Below are 20,742 nucleotides of genomic sequence, written 5' to 3'. Positions count from 1 at the left end.
ATTCTATGAGTCAGCCATGGTAGGTGTCAAAGGCTGTCACCAGAATTCATTTTTCTAGCTTGCAGAGGTGGTCTGTTGCACTCAGATACAGGCCTTGGCCTTTCCTTCCCAGCAATCCAGTGTAGTCAAGTAAGAGAGACACCATGACTCACATAACCTTCTACTTACGTGCTTATGAATCTGTTCAGCGTTTGCTTACGAATTGTGCCAGTTTTTGAGGAGCTAAAATTGTTATAAACCTCTTGAGAATATCTGAAGATTACCTTCTTCAGAGCCCTTCATACGGCAGGAATCAGTTTGTTCGTAAGCTCACAGTCCCATGTGTAATGAGAGAAAAAACACGCGCATGGGGAAAGCTGAGGGAGGGCCAGCAGCTCTGGCAGCAGCGCTGGGCAGGATGGTGCCTCATTCCCATCTCACATTGCAGACATGCCCACAGTTCTTCAGAGGGACACTGATCATCGGTTTCCCTGGCCACTCACAGAGGAGTGTGCCTATGGCTTCCCAGCTTTTTGGGAAAGGGTGAAGAAGGGAAGAGACTTCCCTTCTATGTTGTCGGTTTAGATTTTGTTTGTTTTTGGTTTTTTACTAGTCTAACAATAAATACAAAACTTTGTAAATCTTCCTTAGGAAAGCAGCTCATCTCCTGGAGGATCGCTCCCACTGCTTCAATCTTCTTTTTTTTGTCTTGACAACCAAAAAGCAAAGGCCTTAGAGGCTCTCAGCCTCTGGGGATTTATGGATTCATTCTCAACTTGGCAAGCCAGAGCTGCCCTCGAATGCATCTCAGCAGAGACACCAAATGGCAACAGCTGTCCATAACGTCTGTGTGAGAGCTACCTATTCCTTCCTGTTAGCAGTTCCTTCCCTTCACTCTCAAGCCAGAAAGCAATCCTACTGTCTTGGAGAGTATAAAAGGCTGCAGAAGAAGGCCCCTCGTCCCAGATGCTTACTCAGTGGTGAAATAATAAAATGGTTTGTGCTTGCCGTGGGCCTTTTGCCAAGGGCAGAGTTTCTCTACAGCACTCAATGACATAACTCTGCTGCTGTGCTGCCCTTGAAACAAAAACTTCATGAGAAAAATCTCTCTGAGCAGATGAGCCAAGAGAAGTCAAGTTCTGTTTAGCACTGAAGTCTGATTTATATTCTCAGACACTTTCTTAACAGAATGCATATTCTGGGTGTTTTACTGAGAGACTGCACAGTAAATAAGGCAGAAATGAAAGCAAAAAAAAGGTATTTAACAGGAGAGAGTTTTGAATGAGGACCAAATTCCTCAGCATTCTTGAGGAAAAAGGAGAAAAAGCTTACACACATGTAGTCAGCAAGCCCAGGGCACTATGTAGAGGGCACTGTGCCAAGTTTCCTGTTTCTAAATGCTCTCTATATTGAAATATGTAACCTACCTTCCAGACATAAAGCTACTAAATGATGACATGTATGGCTATTACCTGTTCCACTGCTTTTTGTGTATTTTCTGAACGTTGTCCTTTGGGTCTTGCTGTTTGTATGGGGAAGGAGCTTTCAGGGCACTTTCAGTGTGAAGATGTGCTTGGGCACGACGGGAAGCGCTGGTGCAGGACGTTGGGCCATCCAGTGAACCCATCCTTCAGTGGGCACAATATTCACATTTGATTCATGAATTCATTATGCTAAGGTGGAGTGTGACATATTTCATGGAAACTAACGCTGGCTGTAGACCTCAAATACTTTCCAAACCAATTCACATATTCCATGATTTTGGTTTAATGAGTTTCTAATCTTTGTGTATTTTCCAGAGGATAGTGCAAGCTATTCCAATGAGCCAAAACACAGCAATCTGAAGGAGGTGATTTACGTTAAAAAAAAAATAAACAAATACAGAAACTTACAATGACTATAATTAGTGGGAAAGTCATGTCATATGGAAAAAGCTGTCATATTTGTGGTCACACTTCCGCATTCTTTTACAATGCCTTCTCAGTCAGCCACCACATGACTAAAAGAGAATCAGCTGATTTGGTTTATTTCCTGAAGAATCTTCTCACAAACACAAAAAATGCATCATGTGACAGTGACACTAAAGGTAAATTACTTCTGCTTGATCGCCTTTCCAAACCAAGAGCATTCAGTGCGAGCTAGGTTTAATTATTGCCTGACTGTACTTCTAAGAACCCACTAGAGATTCTCTAATGCATATGAGATTCTGTAAAGGCCACCTAAATGTTGGACCTAATTATCCATCAGCACTAAAAGGAATGAATAAAAAAACCAGAACATTTTCAGAGCAAAGTGTTCTAGGTGTTCATTTTATAACATGCTAAATAATTCTTAAGATCTGTCATACTGACATACTTAAACTTTGGTAAAATGCCAAAAAACATTCAGGATCAACCTTAACACTTGAATTTTAACTTAAAAAAATTCAATGGAATAACACAAAGATTAATAGCTTTACAGCTTACTGAAAATCAAACGTGTCCCAGCAGAATAGAGTTTAAATATTTGTCATCATAAATCATCTGTATAGTGGCATTATGGGATCACGTTTGGTAATTAAGGGTTAATTCAACAATGTTTTTTCTTGTTTACTAGGACAGAAGTAGTCCAGAGCTACTATTACTATTATTTTCCTTTGCTATCTTCTATGTTAACTCAAAGAACAGCCCTGAGCTTTCAGACTGCAATAGGACTTACTTATATTACAGAGAACTTCCCTCACTTGACTTATTGTGCATGAGCCCTGAGAAACATACCTGCAGTTGCTTCCAAGCACTCTGGGGTCTTTCTTTGCTACCTCTACTAGTAATCTTGTGGGTTCACAGCATTGGTTCATAAACACTAGTTGGGTTTTTTAAAGGTCTAGGACACAATTGCTTTGTAATTAAAGCCATCAGGTAATTACATGGGCCCAAAGATGCCTTCTAGCAGGAAGTACAGCCCCGTGTTAGGGGAAATATGCCAAATCACTTTTTTTTCGGCTAGCTGAGCAGACTAGTCGTGATAAATGTTATGAGGATCCCTTTAATGGGACCCATGGAGAATAGCTCCTTGGTGGTATTTAAACAGCACATTAGAACATTAGAAACACATGAGGTTCACATGCTGGCAGCTCAGTTATTAAACTCAAGGCTTCCTACTCACTCCCAAGTGAAGTAGACAAGATCCTGCCGCTGTGAACCACAGCAATTGTCTTGACTCAATGCCCCATGCATCATAACTGGTTGACGCTCAGCTGTATGCTACTTGAACAGCTGTAACTCAACTCATAAAGCCCTTTGGTAACACTCAGGTAAACCTGAGAGTAGCAGCTCTGCACTTGGTGGGAAAGGTTTAACCTGGAGACGTCACAAGTTTCTGTGTCTTTGAATCAGTAATGTCAAGCTAGCGATATCCTTGATCTCAGGGTACAGTGCCATGACTCGATTCACTTCGGCACAGGGGAAAATAGTGCACAGCTCCCTGTGGACACTTGTTTGCTGGGCAGGAGGTCTTGCAGCATGGGGTGGCCAGTAACCACAGTAAGCAGCACTGGGCTGAGCAGAGGCTTTCTGGAAGAAGTCAGGCGTGCTGCTGGCATCCAGCAGAAAGGGTTGGCTGGGGAAACAGCACTGGGGCCTCTCTCTGTAAACTTGCAGTGGCTCAGCTAGAGGCATCACAGAGGATGGAGGAAGGTGCTGCTGCTGCTGTGCCTCCAGGACTGGCCCAGACTGGGACCCATCAGACCAGCACTCCTGGGGCCAGCAGTGCTCCTGGTGCCTGCCTGGAGCAGGTGGGATCACTGAGTGCTGGAAGGGGCTCCCTGGTAAGCAGGTGCAGTCCAAGCAGTGGTGGTGGTGGTGCAGCAGAAAGGGGTTGTGCCTCAGGCTACAACAGCTATGAGGGCTGTCAGACACATCTTTGTCCTTTGAGGTGCACGCTGGTCTGTTTCCAGAGTACACCTTGTCACTGATGAAGAGTGCTGCCATGTCTCCCACGAGGGGATGGCCTCTGAGGACTTCTGGTGGTTTCCTGTCCAGCTCCAGGCCAGAGTTGGATCTGATGGCCCAGGCATCAGCTGGCTGGTATCTGTCTGGGGACCATGCTGCATAGCAAGAAGCCCTCATGCTCCTGCTGGCTCCCTGTGGCATTTCTGTGACAGGGTTGTGAGGCATAGGCTCTCTGCCAGTCCGATATGGAGAGCAGTTGCACACCTCCTCCTCCTTCCCCAGGCTCATGGGCACTTTTGTTCTGGCTCTGAGCTCATCAGCAACTGACAGCTGAGCTTGATGCAGCCTCTCGGGATGGTAAAACTTGCATTTGTTACCGTAAGTGCATTTTTTACCTGAAAGAATCAAAAAATATCAAACAGGAGCTCATCCCCAAGGACCATGCAGCTAGGAGCTTCTGGTGAGCAAAAACAGCACAGAGAGGAAGCACTGCTCTCCCCCCTACCACTTTTGACCCCACATTTGCATGTTGCTGACTGAAATAGCAGGGTGCAGCCACAGCGGAGGGAAATTTCTGCGTAAAGGTCTATTTAGGTCTATTTTGTCAGTGTCTGAAGTTCACGTCTTGTGGTTGCAGTGCTCAATGGACCGGGAAATCTGCTGCTGAAAAAGGTGGCTTTCAAACACTGGGCAGATGTTCAAATTACATTAAAGCTGTTTTGGGGTGGGAGCACCACACGGTTGAGCAGCCCTGGCCCCATCCTCTACCATACCAAGTGTGAAGGCGGAGCGCATGAGGGACCAGGGCTGTCCCCTAGCTGAGGACTATGCAGCAAGGAAGCAAGGCCCAGGGGGGACAGAGAAGAACCCACCATAGGGGCAAGGCTGCCATGTTGATTCAGGAAGTGCTGGCTTTTTGCTGAGGAAATTATTAAGAGTGGGTCCGTGCCGGCCTAATGGATCATCAGGAGGCATAAACCTGAAAAAGGAGAAGTGACAGAAGTAGCAGAAGTAGCATTGCCACAGCTTGCTGCACAGGCTTAGAGCAGGGCAGGTGGGTGATGCCCTCACAGCCTGGCCTCTGGAAGCTGCGTTATCCCTCCTGCTCACCACGCCAACTGTGTTTCACGATCATGTAGCTGTCCTTCTCCTTTCCTAAAAACTTCAACCAACTGGAAAGAGGTTAAGGCTTCGCACAGCCCTGGTCTGTCAGCACCCCAGTTATCACAGTATCACTTCCTTTTTCCCCAAAGCAGTAGGAAATACCTCTGTTGGCCCTGCGCTCGTCAGCTCCCTTTCACACCAAACTCACTTTCGTCTTGTTTTTAGGGGAATAAGGTCTGAAGTCACCACTTATTTCAGAGCTACAGCCGATTGCGCATCTGGTGCAATGAAGTGGCCCAGCCTTTTCAAGGGGATAGTCAATGGGCCAGAGAGACCAACTTCTCCTTTCTCTTCTTCTAAAAGGCCACAATAATAAAAGCACAGGGGAAAGCGCTGTTCTGCCTTGTAGGGGAATTTAAAATTAATTCAGCCAGCGTCCCCTCACTGATTTAATTCAGTTACACCACTACAGAATACGTAGTAGGTGTTGGGTAAACATCCCAGTTTGGACTGGTAAGAAGGAAAGCTGATCACTACTGTTGCCATTCAAACAGAGAATTTCCTTGAGGAGCGGCATGGAGTTTTAAGACCAAAGATAAATAAGAAGGAACTACAGAAATGAGATAACTGTGGTGGCCAGAGGTACGCTCATGTCTGAGCTGTCTTGACCCATACGCTTCAAGTTACAGATTGCTCACCAGCCAAGTTCTCTTACCTATTACTGACAAAAGAGTACATGAGTAGTCGCTGCTCTATGAACCATTTCCACTCAGGATTTTCATTCTGGAGATCCCGGTAATGGTCATTGGAAACAATGACCCCATCTTTTTCGTAAGCAACCTTCACAATATAGCGATCATCGTAGCAAACTACCCTCTTGCCTTTCACCTTCCGAGATGGGGTATACACAAGGATTGATTGCTTCTCAAGCTCTTCAAGAATGTGCTGATCTGGTGAGGTGGTTAGCAGAAATAGAGGGGAAAAAATAGGCAAAGAAGGAATCAGTTAATGATGACCTGATCTCCACCATGCTAGAAACTTCAGAAACTTAAAGTGGCGTGATTTTCGGATGTATTGAAAACTAGCAATTGTTTGGCAATTTAAAAAAAAATTGGTCTTTTATAAAAGCATCTACTCGTAAAATTGGAGGTACCTTTTTCTGATTTTAAAGTCTTATCCATTAAAGGTATTAAAGGTCTATACCAGAGGTAGGCAAAACCCTGTAGTTGCCTTTTTATGTCAGTAGATGCTAGAAAGCTTCTGACCAGTCCTGGCATGAGTGTTACTGCAAGTTGAAATGGGCCTGATTAAATAAATAAATTCATTTCTCCACCTCCGAGGAGGCTTCTTGCCTTTCCTGCCACACAGAGGGGCAGCTCCGTTGCCTTCTTACCTGCAGCTGCAGACATCAGGCTGCAGGCACATACCTTCCCTATTTCTGTACAACTCAAATCTCGCCATCCTCCACAGACTTCAGCCAACACACATCCTTCTCCTGGCAGAGGAAGCTGCGTAGCCCCTGCATCAGGTACCAGGCCAACTGATGCCAGTTGTGCAATAGTGAAACCTTATTCACAAAGATACCCACACCTTTGAAAAATGTGTGAAACATTACATCTACTCAGAAACAATGCTGTTTACTGGCTGGCCTTAAATACTCTGCAGGCTGTTGTGAGCTAGCAAACTTGTTCTTTAATTATGGCAGAAATTAGTGCTTTGAATCTTCTAAGCACAGTAACAAAGCTCTTTTTGCTGTTTTCATCGCTCGCCTGCATGTGGCAATGAATTAATGACTAATTTAAGCAACAGAGACCTTATACAGTTTGCACCTTATAGGGCAAAATCATACTGTTCTCTTCACATCCCCTGCCTGCAGTCCGCACCCAATGGCTGCCAAATTACGCCCAGGATGGTGACGTACCTGCAATGGGACTGTCTTGTCGAGGGGGCTCCTTCCTCCAGAGGGGGACAAAAACCTTGATGTAGGTGTGTCCCCTTTCTCGGAACCAGTCCACAGCCAGGCGGATCCCCCAGCAGGAGAAGACCTCTTTGTTTCCATGGCTATGAAAGAAATAGGAAGAGGAAGCTGAGGCAAAGTTTTCAGGAAGCATATAGAGGTCTCTAACTGAATCAGTAATGGAAAGGCAGAACACAGTGCTTGTGTGTCATTTATCACTTTCCAAGAAAACAACGCTCCATTCCTGAGCAAGGTGCCCTGGTTGGATAGATGCAAATACCTCCTCCAGCAGAACCAGGCACTTGTTGTTTGAAGAAGTTTGGGTACCTGAAGTCAGAATTATTCTGCCTCCAATTTCCATGACCTGCCTGCTAACCAAGCATGTTGTTTCCATCTATATCTAATTGGACACAGATCCTAAAATGCCAGTAAAGCCCTAGGCTGTGTCAGATCCTTTGCCTTCTGATAATGATTTGAGGATGGAGAGTTTCGTCCAGCACAGGCAGAAACCCATGAGGCTCTCCTGTATGAAATAAAATGTGGGGATTTTCTTCTGTGCTAACAGTGACATGGATTTTCATGTCTGAAAAGGCTGTTAGTGCAATTGAAGGTCAGTTTGGTGCTGACCTCTTCTGGAAGTAGCAGTCAAATTAAAGGGGAAAAAAGACTGCAAGAGTAAGGAGGGGAATTATGGAGAATCTAACCCAGGACACCAGAAAAGGGACAAAACCTCTGCAGAAAGATGCTTCATGCCCATTGTTGTCTTGCCCACGTTGTTGGATTTTGTCTTTGTTGCACAGAGAGATAGGAAAACCCCAAGATGTGCACTGCAGCAGATGCATGCAAGGCGGATTGAGGATAATTATCAGTATTTAGAACAAAACAGAAAACAATCCCAAGGGATTGGGATCCTTTGGGATTGTTTTCTCAAAGGAAACAATCAGAGCTAACCTCATTTCTAAGCTTCTTTTCTCCATTGACAATTCTTACTGCTAGCCCTCCTCTTATCTAAAACTTGACTAGAGCACAGGGCATATATAAGGGAAGGCAGTTTGTTAATTGCCTCTGCACAAGGAAAAAAACTCCTCACACAGATCCTGAACAGATGAACACCTCATAGTGACTGCAGAAACCTCATCCTTGTACTTTGAGGTTTCTGGATAATATCACCACAATTCTACTCACATTCCACAGAACAGGGATGTAAATGTCTAAGTTACTACACCTGCTTGCAGTGACTGACCAGCTGAGGAAAATGCTGCAGTCCTAAATATCCCTGACCCCAAGAAATTCACGTCCAGGTTGTGTTTCTATTGATCATAAAACCAAAAAGGCACATTTTACACCTAATAAAATGTATAGTGCTGAAATGTTGACTACAAATGAAAACTAGTGCAATTGGCTAGGCCATCCTTTAATGTTGGCTCTCAAATCAAGTTCACTACATCAAACACTTACTTTGACAATGACTATTAATCTATACGTATATAGCCCTGACAGCTTTAGGAAAGTACTTCTGTATTTATGCCCAGTGTGAGAAGTAAAACACTCACTTCAAGCACAAACAATTTGATCAAAAGGGCAGACAGAACAAGCAAGAGGCACCTGGCATTGATACTCAGTGTTATCACTGAATCTATTTGGCATATCGCTACTGCAGCCAAAGGTGGGGAATGCATAGCCACAGTAGTAGATATACACATGGTGCACTGCCACGTCATTGAACACCAACAGCTGCCATGCAATACCACAGGGTCTTTAAAACATCTCATCTCCTGCATATTGAATTAATCTTGACCAACAGAAGCTATTTAATCCATCCCATGCCCATGGACCTTAACTGATCTGTCACAATTCTGTCCCTGCTCTCTCCTTCCTGCCAGCAGTGCAGTGCATCACTTGGTTACAGGTAACCAGGACCCAACAGAATCCTCTGACGAGGGCACAGAGAGCAAGGCAACCATTTCACCAATTACTCCATAATTAGCAGAAAGTGGTTACTCTTTCAGTTGTGCAATTCCAAACTCTTTAAAATGAACTTTAGTTAAAACAGCTTCTTCAAGAGCATTTATTCATGTACAGCAATGGTTTACGGGACATTGGCCTAAGAGGACACTTGGGCTATATCCTAATTTTGTTAAAATAAGCAATTACATCATTTCTTCCTCTATCTGTAGTTGTGTTGTTCCACCTTCGTAGATGTTTTAGGCCTGTTGGCTAGGAAACATCAAGTTCCAACACTAATTCCCTACAATAATCACACATTGCCAAAGTAAGGAAACTTACTTTTGGAGGGGGGTGGCCCTGCCTGTGGCAAGGGGTTGGAGCTCCATGATTCTTGAGGTCCCTTCCAACCCAAGCCATTCCGTGGTTCTGTGATTCTTAAGTGCACAAAGCCAGGCTCGGTTGGCCCAGAAAAAAGGCCTCTGTATATGTCACAGCTTAAAAACTGGATGTAAAAGTGCAAGCTCTAGAGTAGATAGCCCCTTCAGTGTTACAGGGTTACTTGTTCCTCTTCTACAATACCAAAACTTGATTATTTCCCCCACTGGCCTAGCTAAACCATGGGCTGGCAGATGGCTCAGTTTCTAACTATACCTAATGGAAATGCAAAGCATACTGAGGTGTCTGGTTAGTGAAACTGGCTGAAGGCAAGGGTGTTTGCCATTCAGTCTTGATGGATGAACTTGGGGCATATACATCTTTTTCAAAACCTTGCACCATGCAATAAGCCATCAAATCTGCTAACTGTGAAGTGTTCCAGAAACACCAGTATCAAGACAGAAATACGAATGCTTGAGATGTTTTCTTCCCCATACAAGTGTCTCTCTAAGCTTCAAGATTTTGACAGCTGTATCCCTAAACTGTTGCTTCTCCTAAACTTTTATGTTTTTCCATCAAGAAAACCCAACAAACAACTCTGTTCCCTGATTATGCTGCAAACAGCTCTTTTCCAACTGACATTAACAAATCAGAAAAATTAAAATGAGCATCCCATCCCATTAGCCAGAGGGCAAATGTCAGCCAGTACCACTTAGGCTACACATCCTGGACAGGAAAGCAGCTCCTTCCAGGCTGCATTGGGTCTGTATACCCTGACAGGATCACTGTCTCCTCCATTGTGCCAAACACTCCTTAACTTACCAAGGCAGATGGGGATGTCTGAGTGGAGCTGTAAAACCTTTGCTTTTCTGAACCTGGAAACTACTTCACATTCTTCTGAATCTGTTTAGGTGAAAACAAGGAATCCACAGCAAAGCACTACCCTTCAAGAATCTAGGCAGGAAAGCACCTCTCTGCCTTGCATACAGAGAAGTAGAAGAACAACCCGAGGATGGTCTGGGGTGGAAGTGCAGGAGAGTCTAGCAGCCAGCTACCCAGCTGATGGCTTGGCTAAAGCTAAAGAGCTCTGCTCTGTTGTGTATTTCTCACTGGTCACGAGCTTCCTTCAGGATCCCCTTGCTTTTGGGTGGAATTTCTTCCTTCTTCCAGAAGATGGCATAACTTGCTTAGTTTCCAAGATCACCTGCTCTGGACTCTTTCGCCTCTAACCAGAGGGGATGTAGTATTATCTCACCTCACACCAAGGAGGGATGGAGGGAGGAAACCCTTCTCTACTCTATTCCAAAGTGCAAGGATGGGCCTGGCCCTGCAGAAGAAAGCAGGAATCATAGGGAGAAATGGTGGATACAAAGGGCATCCTGGACTTTGGAGAGACCTCTGACAGTTCTCACTGCTCAGAGGAATGGAGGCCAAGCCGCTGCTGCTGCTCTTGGATTTCTCATCCGCATGAGAATGCCAGGCTCTACATCACAGAGTGCTTTTACAGTGTCAGGACACTACTTAAGAAGTATAATTGGCCAAGATGAGTTGCTATAACATTTCCCAGAAACAGAATTAATAAATAGATGAGAACATTTAAGATTTAAATGTTAAATTTAACATTTAAGATTTAAGCCAATGACCAATTTTCCTGACGTTTATACTATATAAACAAACAAACAGAAAAAAACCATACAAGCCAAGAACCTTGGTGGAACTTAGTTGCAAGCCAAGACTATACAGTTGTGATTTTGTTAGGAACCACAGCCACCCGTCCTTATTTTCCCTCTCCTTATGTTACTGGGGCTTTCCTGTTCATTTGGGATCCCTAGGTAACTGCATGAAAAGGCAGGGAGACATCAGTGGTGAGCACAAAGAGAAAGGGCTGCTGAATCATCCTACCATAAACAGAGCACATTAGCTGCTGTGAGCTTGTAAAAGGTCAAATGCAGAGCAAAGCAGTGACTGTATTTGGTGTGTGTATTTATGGACATGGACACAAAAGGTTCCCAGCCAAATAATAGGAATAAGCAGTGATTCATCTACCATACATCCAATAGACATCTCACCTGGAGAAAAACCCACTTCAACTCATCATCTTTAAAATTCAAAAACTACTGAGAAAGAGAGATGTCCTAAAAAGCAAAGCTTACCTCATTGCTACATTGCTGCCGTCAATCACTATGGCTCTCAAGTGACTGGAGGAATCACCTTCCTCTTCTCCGAGCCACTTTGGCACTGGTGAGGTGCTGCATGACCCACGGGCTACAAGTTTTAGTTGGGGAGGCTGAGCCTGGCTCTCCAGAGCTTGAGGTTTTCTCCCCATCCGAATCAGCTCTTTGAGCACATCATCCTCCAGGGCCTCTTGGCCCAAGTTCTCCAGCACTTTGCAGATGTCCTGTTTACCATAGCCTAGCTTACAGAAAAAGTCCAGCTTGCTCTGGTGAACTTCTCTCCCTGTTGAAACTCCTTCGGAGCCTGGCGGTACTGGCTTGCTGGAAAATGAACTGGTCAGGGCCATCCTAGCAGGCATCTGCCTTCCTTCCAAATGCGCTTCTGTCTTCCCGTCCTCGTCCAGCAGGCATCAGCTTTAGGTGGGGGAAAGATAAGAAATAACAAAATGCAAGTGTTAAGGCAGAACGTGCAAGCTCAGTTAGTCGCCTCGTGCACTATCCCAGTCTTCTCTCAACATTCAAGTGTTTTCCTGATCCTCTCTTATTTATAAAAGCAGTCAACTGGTCCAGGTGATGTTTGTAACTCTCCAGGCGTTATGTCAGACAGGTGTCATCCTACTTCACGAGCTATGCAAGCCTGTCTTTACCCAGGATCACTGTATGCGTAAGTTTGTTCTTTGGACTTATCTCACAGGAAATGATATAAAAGGCGGTGTAGCCGGGGATTTTCAATTTGCTCAGTGTGGTTAATGAGGTGCAGATAATTATCTGTCGAATGCTGTTGGATGATCTCAGATGCCATAGCAACTTGACATGTACGACGAATCTCAACAAGTGATTTAGGGAAACGTTATTTAGCTGTGAACTCTGAACTCTTCTTAATAGAACTGTGTTTCCTAGTATGTGCCTGTGTGTACATACAGACGTATCGTATGAAATTCTACCACTCACCTGTTCCAGTGATGCCTGAGTTAATATTTTCCTGTTGTTTTTGTATTCAGAGAAGCAGCTTGTTTTTTGAAGGCTGTCATGGGTAGTGGTTGGAAGAAAATCTGAAAATCGGTTTCAGTTTCACTTAGATTCATTGTCAAAAGACACCTGTAACTCAGAAATGACTGTGCCGAAGTAGCAGGATGCTACCTCAAGCTTCTCCATAACATGACTATTTACATTTCTGGTCTACCTAGTAACTGACCACGATGGGCAATGTAAGCTTCAGAACTGCTTCACTCTACCAAGCATGACAGCAGAAGGACATACGTGGTGACTACTCAACATCAAGCCACATTTTTTCAGGCATGCTTGGCATGCTTGCACAGACACTTATCTCACTAGATCTCTGCAGTTATTGATAGCACCAGTATCAGAGCTACGGTTGCATCACCTACTCATATGTAAGAAACGAGTCTGGCTGTCTTCCCTTCCCTGTAGATCTCACATCACCCTCACTGATGGGAGACCAAGTGCAGGTCACTCCTGAGTACAACATAAACTGCTGGGAAGATGCTGCAAACTCTGAAGCTCTGCTAGAGTGAGGCATTCAGACCTAAATCTTGATGTTCCTTTGTCTATAAGACTTGAGATCTTATAAAAAGACACCTTGCAGACAGCTCCCTGGGAAGAAGAGGACTGTGGGACCACTGCAGTCCATTCATTGGCAGGTCACTTCGTGATGGCTTAGACAGTGTGTTTTCCTGAAGAAGAAATCTAGAACTCTAGTAAAAGTTACGAACAGCGTCAGTGTATTTTAATAGCCCTCAGTGTTATTTTGTTGACCTGCATTTCCACATGTCCTGATGTATGTTGTTTGTCTCAGGGTGATTTCCCACACTAGCACCCTGTTGCACTGTGTTTGTCCCCAACTCCATTGAATGCAGGCTCAGCTTTGCCAGGAGGGTTCCTAGCTGTGGGGTACAGAGGCTGTATTTGTCAGCAACAGCACCTGCTGAGCAAAGGCTGCTCTTCTGCACTGCTGCTGGCCAGGTCTGTTTTTCTGCAGTCATCCACTGGATCTCTGCTACTGTTTGGCCAGATGTTAGCAATGGGTAATGCAGTGACTGCAGGGTTTTACCACAGAAAGAGCACAAATGGAACTCTGAGATGGAAGGCATGCTCACAGATAGCACCGAGGTGACTCTTAAAAAGGGAAACTTGAAGAGTGATCATAGAATCATAGAACATCCCAAGTTAGAATGGATCCACAGGAATCATTGAGTCCAACCTCCAGCTCCACACAGCATCACCCAAAATCAAACCCTATGTCTGAGTGCGTTGTCCAGACGTCCTGTGGACTCCAGCACTGGTGGCCATGCTCCCTGCCCTGGGCAGCCTGTTCCATGCCCTCCACTCTCTGGTGCAGACCCTTTCCCTAACCCCCAGCTGCCCCTCCCCTGACACAGCTCCATGCCATTCCCTGTCACTGTCACAGAAAGCAGAGCTCAGCACTGCTCCTCTACTCTCCTCACAAATTGCTGCAGCTGCCAGGACAGCTCCCCTTAGCTCCTCTGCTCTGGGCTGAACCAACCCAGAGAATAAGAGTCACTGGTTGATACTTTGATGAGCAATCAGCAGCATACCCCAAGTCCAACAGGTCAGCTGGTTGCTACAATCAGTGCAAAAACACAACAAAAGAAGCAGCGCACCACAGAGTCCACCTTCTGCTATCAGACGCAAGCAGGTCGTAAAATCCAACTTATAAACTTTACAAGCTTCATATGCAAACTACTTGTATTTCCTCCTGCCGCTTCCCTTGCCCTCACAGACACACTGGGCAGCCACTCTGGCTTTGCACTCCACCAGCACTCAGCCTTCAGATCCTGGGCTGATCTTTCCCCCAAGCGAATGTGCCCAGCCCACAAAGCCATGGTATTGTGCCCCCCTTCTGTGCACCCACACAACTGGAAGGAACAGCTTCAGTGTCATTTCTAAATTCTTTTATAATCTTCATATTTTAGCTAGAAATAAAGAAAGTAAAATGCATTTGGCCACACATGCAGGCACAGCAACAACTTCACACTGTGGCAGCATTCCCCCTGCCCAGTCTTGGCTGCCCCTTTCTCCCCTCTTCCTGAGAACCACCCCACAATTCATTCAACCTTCACCAAGCAGCACTCCCTGGCCTTTCCAGGAGCTTTTTCTTCTCAGAAAGAATATAGGCTGCTGCACTTCCAAATAAATCAGGGTGTTTTAGACTCCCAAATGGAGGATGCACATAAACCCCCACAAGAAGACCGGATGACTACAGAGCGATCTGCGTCTTTCCTCTCCCACCCTTTGTGATACGTTCCCCAGAAGCCATAGCAGCAAGCAGTGCCAGGAGCCATGCCCACCAGCAGCCCCACTCACCCTATGTTACCTGTCCGATCCCCATGGTGCCATCACTGTGGGCAGCTGGGAGCTGCTCAGGGCAGCCAGAAGGAAGCTGCCTGGTATGGAGAGCCTTAAGGCAGGGCTGGAGTCAGCAGAGAGCAAACAAGTGCTGTGAGCAGGTTAGAGCTCATTCTAAAGGAAGGGTTTACTTCCTCATTTGGCTCGCTGGTCTTTCATTTAACCGTACAGGTTGATAAACTTTCACTTCATTTTTCAAAAGGGAAAAAAAAAAAAAAAAAAAAAAGGGTTCCCAATACATTTCTGAGTCATGGCAAAGATGAGTCAAATGCTTGCGGGCAGGGATCTATAGCAGCCAGTAGTCAGAGCTGGGTACAGGAATTTGGGGATGAATGGGCAACTTTCTACCACGAATACTTCACCAAGTTATTCTTTCCCCCTTGCATCTGCAAATCCCTGACTTTCAGGGACATTAAAAAAAAAAAAAATAGGGTACTTAAAATTTAAAAAGCACAGAATGAAGGACAGCATGCAACCTACCTACATGCAGCACAGATCTCTCTGGGACTTGGGTGGCACTGACTGGGCAGGTCGGCCACACGGGTAACAGTTCCTAAGGTCACTACACCAACTTGCCAGCTTTCTGTTACCAAGAATACCTGCAACACAGCAAAACAGTCAGCCATGAGACCCTAAATCCTGAGGAAGGAGCCAGGCAGAGCGCCAAGGGTGTCCTCACAAGAGCACCCCTACAAAATGCTACTAGAGAGGAACAAGAAAACTGCCAAGCTGCTTACAACCAAGGGATGCAATAGAGTAGAGCATATGACATCACAGAGTATCATTTTAACTCCCACTTCTCCACAAAACACTCTGCTAATATGGGAACAAGGCTGTGAAAAGCATCCACAGAACAGTAACAAATCTGGCAAGGAGACTGGAGCACAAGTCTTATGAGGAACAGCTGGGGGAATTGGGATTGTTCAGACCTTGTTGCTCTCTGCAACTACCTGAAAGGAGGTTGTGGCAAGGTAGGAGTTAGCCTCTCCTCCCAGGTAATAGTGATAGAATGAGAGGGAATGGCTTTCAGTTGCACCAGGGGAGGTTCAGGTTGGACATTAGGAAAAATATCTTCCCCAAAAGAGCAGTCAGGTGCTGGAACAGGCTGCCTGGGGAGGTGGTGGAGTCACCATATCCCTGGAGGTGTTCAAGAACCGTGTGGATGGGGCACTGAAAGTCACAGCTAGTGGGCATAGTGGGGATGGGTTAGCGGTTGGACTGGGTGATCTTAATGGTCTTTTCTAAACTTAATGAGTCCATGACTCTAAAGCAGAGCTTAAAAAAAAGCAATTAGAAAAAAGTCAGATGAGAGAATCTTACATTCATCCTACAGTCCTTTGTAACAAAGTGACTGAAGTTACTGAACAAGCTATGAGTACGAGACTTCAACATTATTCAAACTGAAGCCAGCAAGGAGGACCCTTACCTTCCTTGCCAAAGCTGGGAAGAGCACACGGAGGCAATTGCTGGTGTGAGGCAGCAGACCACAAAAAGCAGATGATTGTACAGAATTTTAAAATGGTCTCAAACCCTTTTGTTCACCAGCACAGATAAACATTTGCCAGTCCAGGGCCGTGGTTTCATACACATTTCCTCTTTCTGCTGCTTCCTTGTGCTGACAAGCACACCAAGTACTCCCAGTGCAATTTGTTGTATCTCCATGGTGTTGTGGTAATTAAGGAAATGGATACAGTGGGTGAGGTCTTCTCTGGGGAAGAACCCAAACTCATGGATGTTCCTATGCTGAGCTGAAGTTTGAGAGCTTGCTTCATTGTGAAACACCTGGACTGCCACTGGAAAGGATTACAACAACCTCCAAGCAGAACAGCCGTGCTCCTGGAGACCAGGCCTGCCATCTCAGTAGGATCTGTGCAGCTCCACCTTCCTGATGGCAACAGATCAGACGTCATGTGGGGAACACCACAGGTGCTCTGGTTTACGCACACCAATGAGTTATTTGCTTTGTTAAAGGAAACATTCATTCATTGCACCAGAAACACAGAAAAGCATTATTAGCATCTTCCTCATTTAGGAAAGTTCACCTGCTGGGAAAATCAAACAAACATATGTGAGAAATCTCCAGTCCCTAACCAGAGCCAGGATAAAGCGTGCAGTTAAATACAATCCTATAGGCAGGAGCACCATAATCAGCCTGGGGCAGGGACTTCTCCCTGCTGCCTCACTCCATGCTACCACAACCCTGGTTCTTGGTCAACCCTCACCAAGAAGTTGTTACTGTTACGCAGTACAAGGTGTGCTCTCAATTTTAAATCAGGGTTTTATGCACTGCTAGGCAAAGTCTAGACGTTTTTCTGCCAATGAAATTCTGTCACTGCTGGAGACCTCGGAAATTTTGACTTGTTGGAAACAGGTGTTTGCCCCCAAAATTTACACCACTCACTCAACAGGTCCTGTTGCAGTTCTGCATAAAGCTGTTGACAGGCAACCCAGTGTTCAGGCTGGTAAACAACTAGGGTCTTTAGGAGAGATATTTTTATATGCTTTCCAAACCTTCCCCTCAACAGAATAGGCAGCAGTAGCAAGGTCTGCATCTGACCACAGAGCAAAGAGAGACATTTATATGAGCAGTATAGCCCATGGACAACTTCTTTCACTTCTTGGAAAATTACAGTCCCGTCTTAAGATCTGACACAGCAGGAACCCGACTTGTTTTTGCCATCTAAAATAACTATTTTTGGTCTCCCTTTTATATTAAAAAAATCCTGCTATTAGTCAAGTGTTTTCCACTGAGCTTATATAAAAAGTACCTTTTAAAACCAGAAACCCCCAAACAAGTTTCAAGTTCAAAAGTCTACCACTCTTTAGCTTAAGATTTCAATTTCAGAAAGCTCCTGGAACAGTCTTTCTGTTCTAGTGATTTAGCAAATGCTTGGTAGACCTAAATCCTCATACGGCTCACTGAAGGCTTTTAACACCCACACCACCCTGAACAAGGCCAGTGACTCAGTGACTGACAAAAAGCATATCTTCACAGCAGCCAGACACAAAGTGACACAGAAATACTAACATGTGGCATAAACTTACGTAACACATACATAAACTTCCCCATTTTTATATTTTGTGTAGCATTCCTACGTATGTAACAGGTGATTGACATTATGCACCTAGGAAGTCATCTACCTAGTAAGCCTACAAGCCAAAACCACAATGCTCTAGTCAGTAATACCTGAGTTTTATATGTACACTCATGCTACAGGAGAATGAGGTGAACAAAAACAACTAATTCATAAATACCAGATTCTTGAAAATTCTGAATATAACATTTTAATGATGCAATTAAATATGCTTGTTCAAGCAACTAAGTTCTTTGGGTTTGCTTGGACGAGAGCAAAGCAGGCCAGGTTTACCTGCAGCCCCAAGCACATGGCATGCTATACCAACCATACAGGACTGTGCAGAACAACAACTGCTGCAGCACACATCCCACAGGAAGGTGACAGACTGTCAGTGTGGCCAAATGGGATTTGGGTAAGAAAGCTGACATGCTGTCAGCTCCCTCCTCTCCACAAATCTCAAGCCAAGCTTATGCTCAGTGAGTTTCACGAACACATCAGTGAGCTTTGGAAAAAGAACAGGAAGACATCAGCAAGAAATCCACCAGCCAGCAGGCAGAGCACACAGCAGAACATCAGGTACATTTTTAAAAGCTCTACGGCATTCTGAAAAGCAGAGACTTTTGAATGTGCTTATCTTTTTTTTTGTTGTTGTTGTTGTTTTAAAGCTTTGTTTCTGAAGACTGCTTGGTCACCAACACAAAAGTAACCATTTATTTCCATACACAATTTGTATAAACTTCTAGATCTTAAGCATTTGCTTGTTGCTAGAGAAGAAGCCATTCGTGCTGCTGAGAAGTGAGCGCATTTTCCAGGAATTGGGTATTTGTTTTTATATTTTAAGATGCTCCTACGCCCCACAGGTGTGTGTGGGGTCAATTGAGGCCTGCAAAGGGCGGCCAAAAGTCTTCAAATGCTGTTGAGTCATTTTTATCACCTTTCCTGTAAAGGGATTCTTGGGTGTCCAGTAAGAATCCAGCTTTTTCAGCAGAGTGGAACCTTTCTTTACTATGACTGTCACTTCCAAAAAACAGCAAGAACCTAACTGTTCAGCGCCTCCACTTCCCTGTCAACCTAGGTCAATGTTTTTCATGTTAATAATGTGCCACCAAAAAAGAACTGAGGACAGCATGCCAGCACAAACATTATTTCTTTAACAGAGCAGGAAGAACGTGAGAAAAATCTACTGCCTCAGCAGCACTACTCCAAATGCACATCTTGGTCTTGTGGGGTTCTATGGAAACCTTTTGAAGGCAGAAATCTTGATGAGAACAGCATGCAGCACTTAGCCCCAGGCCCCAGCACACTCCCAAGAACAGGCTTCCATGAAAGCCCCCAATAACTTAGACACTGTTATGGAAAATGAATTTCTAGTTCCATGCTTTGGAATATACACAAGTTAGCAAGGAGAGAATTAGCAAAGGCAGCCTCTTAAGCCAAATACACTCAATCTTTACAAACCAAAGGGAATACAGCTGTTTCTGGAAAGCACATTCCTATCTGTACACATTACCATTCAGTATCCTTGCTCAGTTTGGTCTGAATGCTGTAGGCATCTGGCCTGGCCAGCTTAGTCAGAATCTTCTGCCGTGGAGTAAATTTCTTTTGTTCCTTCAGCAGCAGCCTTCCCATAGAAGTTTGTTGGTTCGAAGTCCACTTTCTGCATGCAGTGCATTCAAATGCACTCACCAAGCAGATTAGAACTGCTCCCGGCCTCCAGGGCAGACCAACACGTTGCAACTCCTCATGTCCACCAAGTATTTTAGAGTTTGGTTTTGTACTTCAAATCAAGTTCCAATGAGAGGTACCCACCTACAAAAACCTACAAAACACACCTACTACAGAATCAGACACTACAGCAAAACCACAACCACAAAAGTTAAATTTATTCACCAGACCAGACTCCTCCAAGTCATCACCAATTTCATGGAGGAAGAAATGATGAATGCTGCAACCTTAGCTGCTCTTTCCCTCTTATCAGCACAAGATCTTTCTCTGGAGAGGAAGAGGTGAGCATGCATGTTCTTAAAATGTAAGCAAACTGAATAATACTGTTTAAATGTCCAGATCTTGTACATGAGAGTAAACTGGACATTTAAAAGCCTGCTGACTTTCAGTAAGACCCAGACTCTGATAACATTACCTGCATTCCTTTGTAGATGAAGATTTAACTGATCCACTTCTGCCACCAAATCTGAAAATTAATCCCATCTTGGCTTTGGCAAGTGCAGTGCAAGTTACAAATTCTGCCTTCCTGCCAACGATCACTTTCTTCTTTCTTATCCCCTAAGCACAACTTGCCTGACATCACAACAGCTGGATGTCCTGACACGACAGAGCTCAAGATCTTTAACACTGACTGCAGCTGTGCCAAGTAGCAAGTGAACCTTACGTTTTGAGAGGCATCTTCCAATAATGTCACACAGCCAAGGGATCTATGTAACAAAAGAGCAAGTTAGTGCAAATGATTTAGCACAGTGCAGCACTTCCAGTACCCTTGCAAGCAGCAGTGCAGTACTTCAATGCCTTTAAGCACTGCTGCACCATTCTCAGCAAGTGAGAGCTGTCAGGACTAAGGCAACCTCTAGCTCTTAATTTTAAAAGAAGGAAACAGAGCACTGAGCACTTGTGCAAATGGTATCAGATCCTTTTTAGAGGGAGCATGCACATAACATTTTTGACACCCAGGTTCTCTATCATTCTCCTTTACCACAGCATCTAAGAGTGCTGAAAGACAAGTACATTCTCCTCGCAGAAAGGAAGCATGTCCTGCAATCCCTTCAGTAGGCAATTCACTTGATAGCATGTGTTTACAT

At 44.7% G+C, this 20,742-nt stretch overlaps 1 protein-coding gene across 6 annotated transcripts; it reads right to left on the bottom strand.

The window, feature by feature from the left end:
- Positions 1–539: 539 nt before the first annotated feature.
- ZC3H12D (zinc finger CCCH-type containing 12D) lies at positions 540–20,597 on the bottom strand. Of its 6 annotated transcripts, none has more exons than XM_048936164.1 (8): positions 19,440–20,597; positions 16,279–16,897; positions 15,333–15,451; positions 11,445–11,879; positions 6,934–7,073; positions 5,728–5,962; positions 4,781–4,887; positions 540–4,303 (listed from the first exon to the last, which is right to left on the bottom strand). In XM_048936164.1, the coding sequence occupies exons 4-8, from the start codon at positions 11,822–11,824 to the stop codon at positions 3,327–3,329; spliced, it is 1,839 nt and encodes a 612-aa protein (XP_048792121.1). In that variant the 5' UTR covers positions 11,825–11,879; positions 15,333–15,451; positions 16,279–16,897; positions 19,440–20,597; the 3' UTR covers positions 540–3,326. The 6 variants fall into 6 exon arrangements, with proteins under 6 accessions (XP_048792121.1, XP_048792123.1, XP_048792122.1 ...); XM_048936166.1 differs by having other exon boundaries at positions 16,666–16,897; XM_048936165.1 differs by having other exon boundaries at positions 16,279–16,894.
- Positions 20,598–20,742: the final 145 nt, after the last annotated feature.

This window comes from Lagopus muta, chromosome 2 (genome assembly GCF_023343835.1).
Source record: "Lagopus muta isolate bLagMut1 chromosome 2, bLagMut1 primary, whole genome shotgun sequence".
Taxonomy (NCBI): Eukaryota; Metazoa; Chordata; class Aves; order Galliformes; family Phasianidae; genus Lagopus; species Lagopus muta.
The sequence above is the reverse complement of the archived record's forward strand: the minus strand, read 5'-3'. Positions and strand labels throughout refer to the sequence as shown.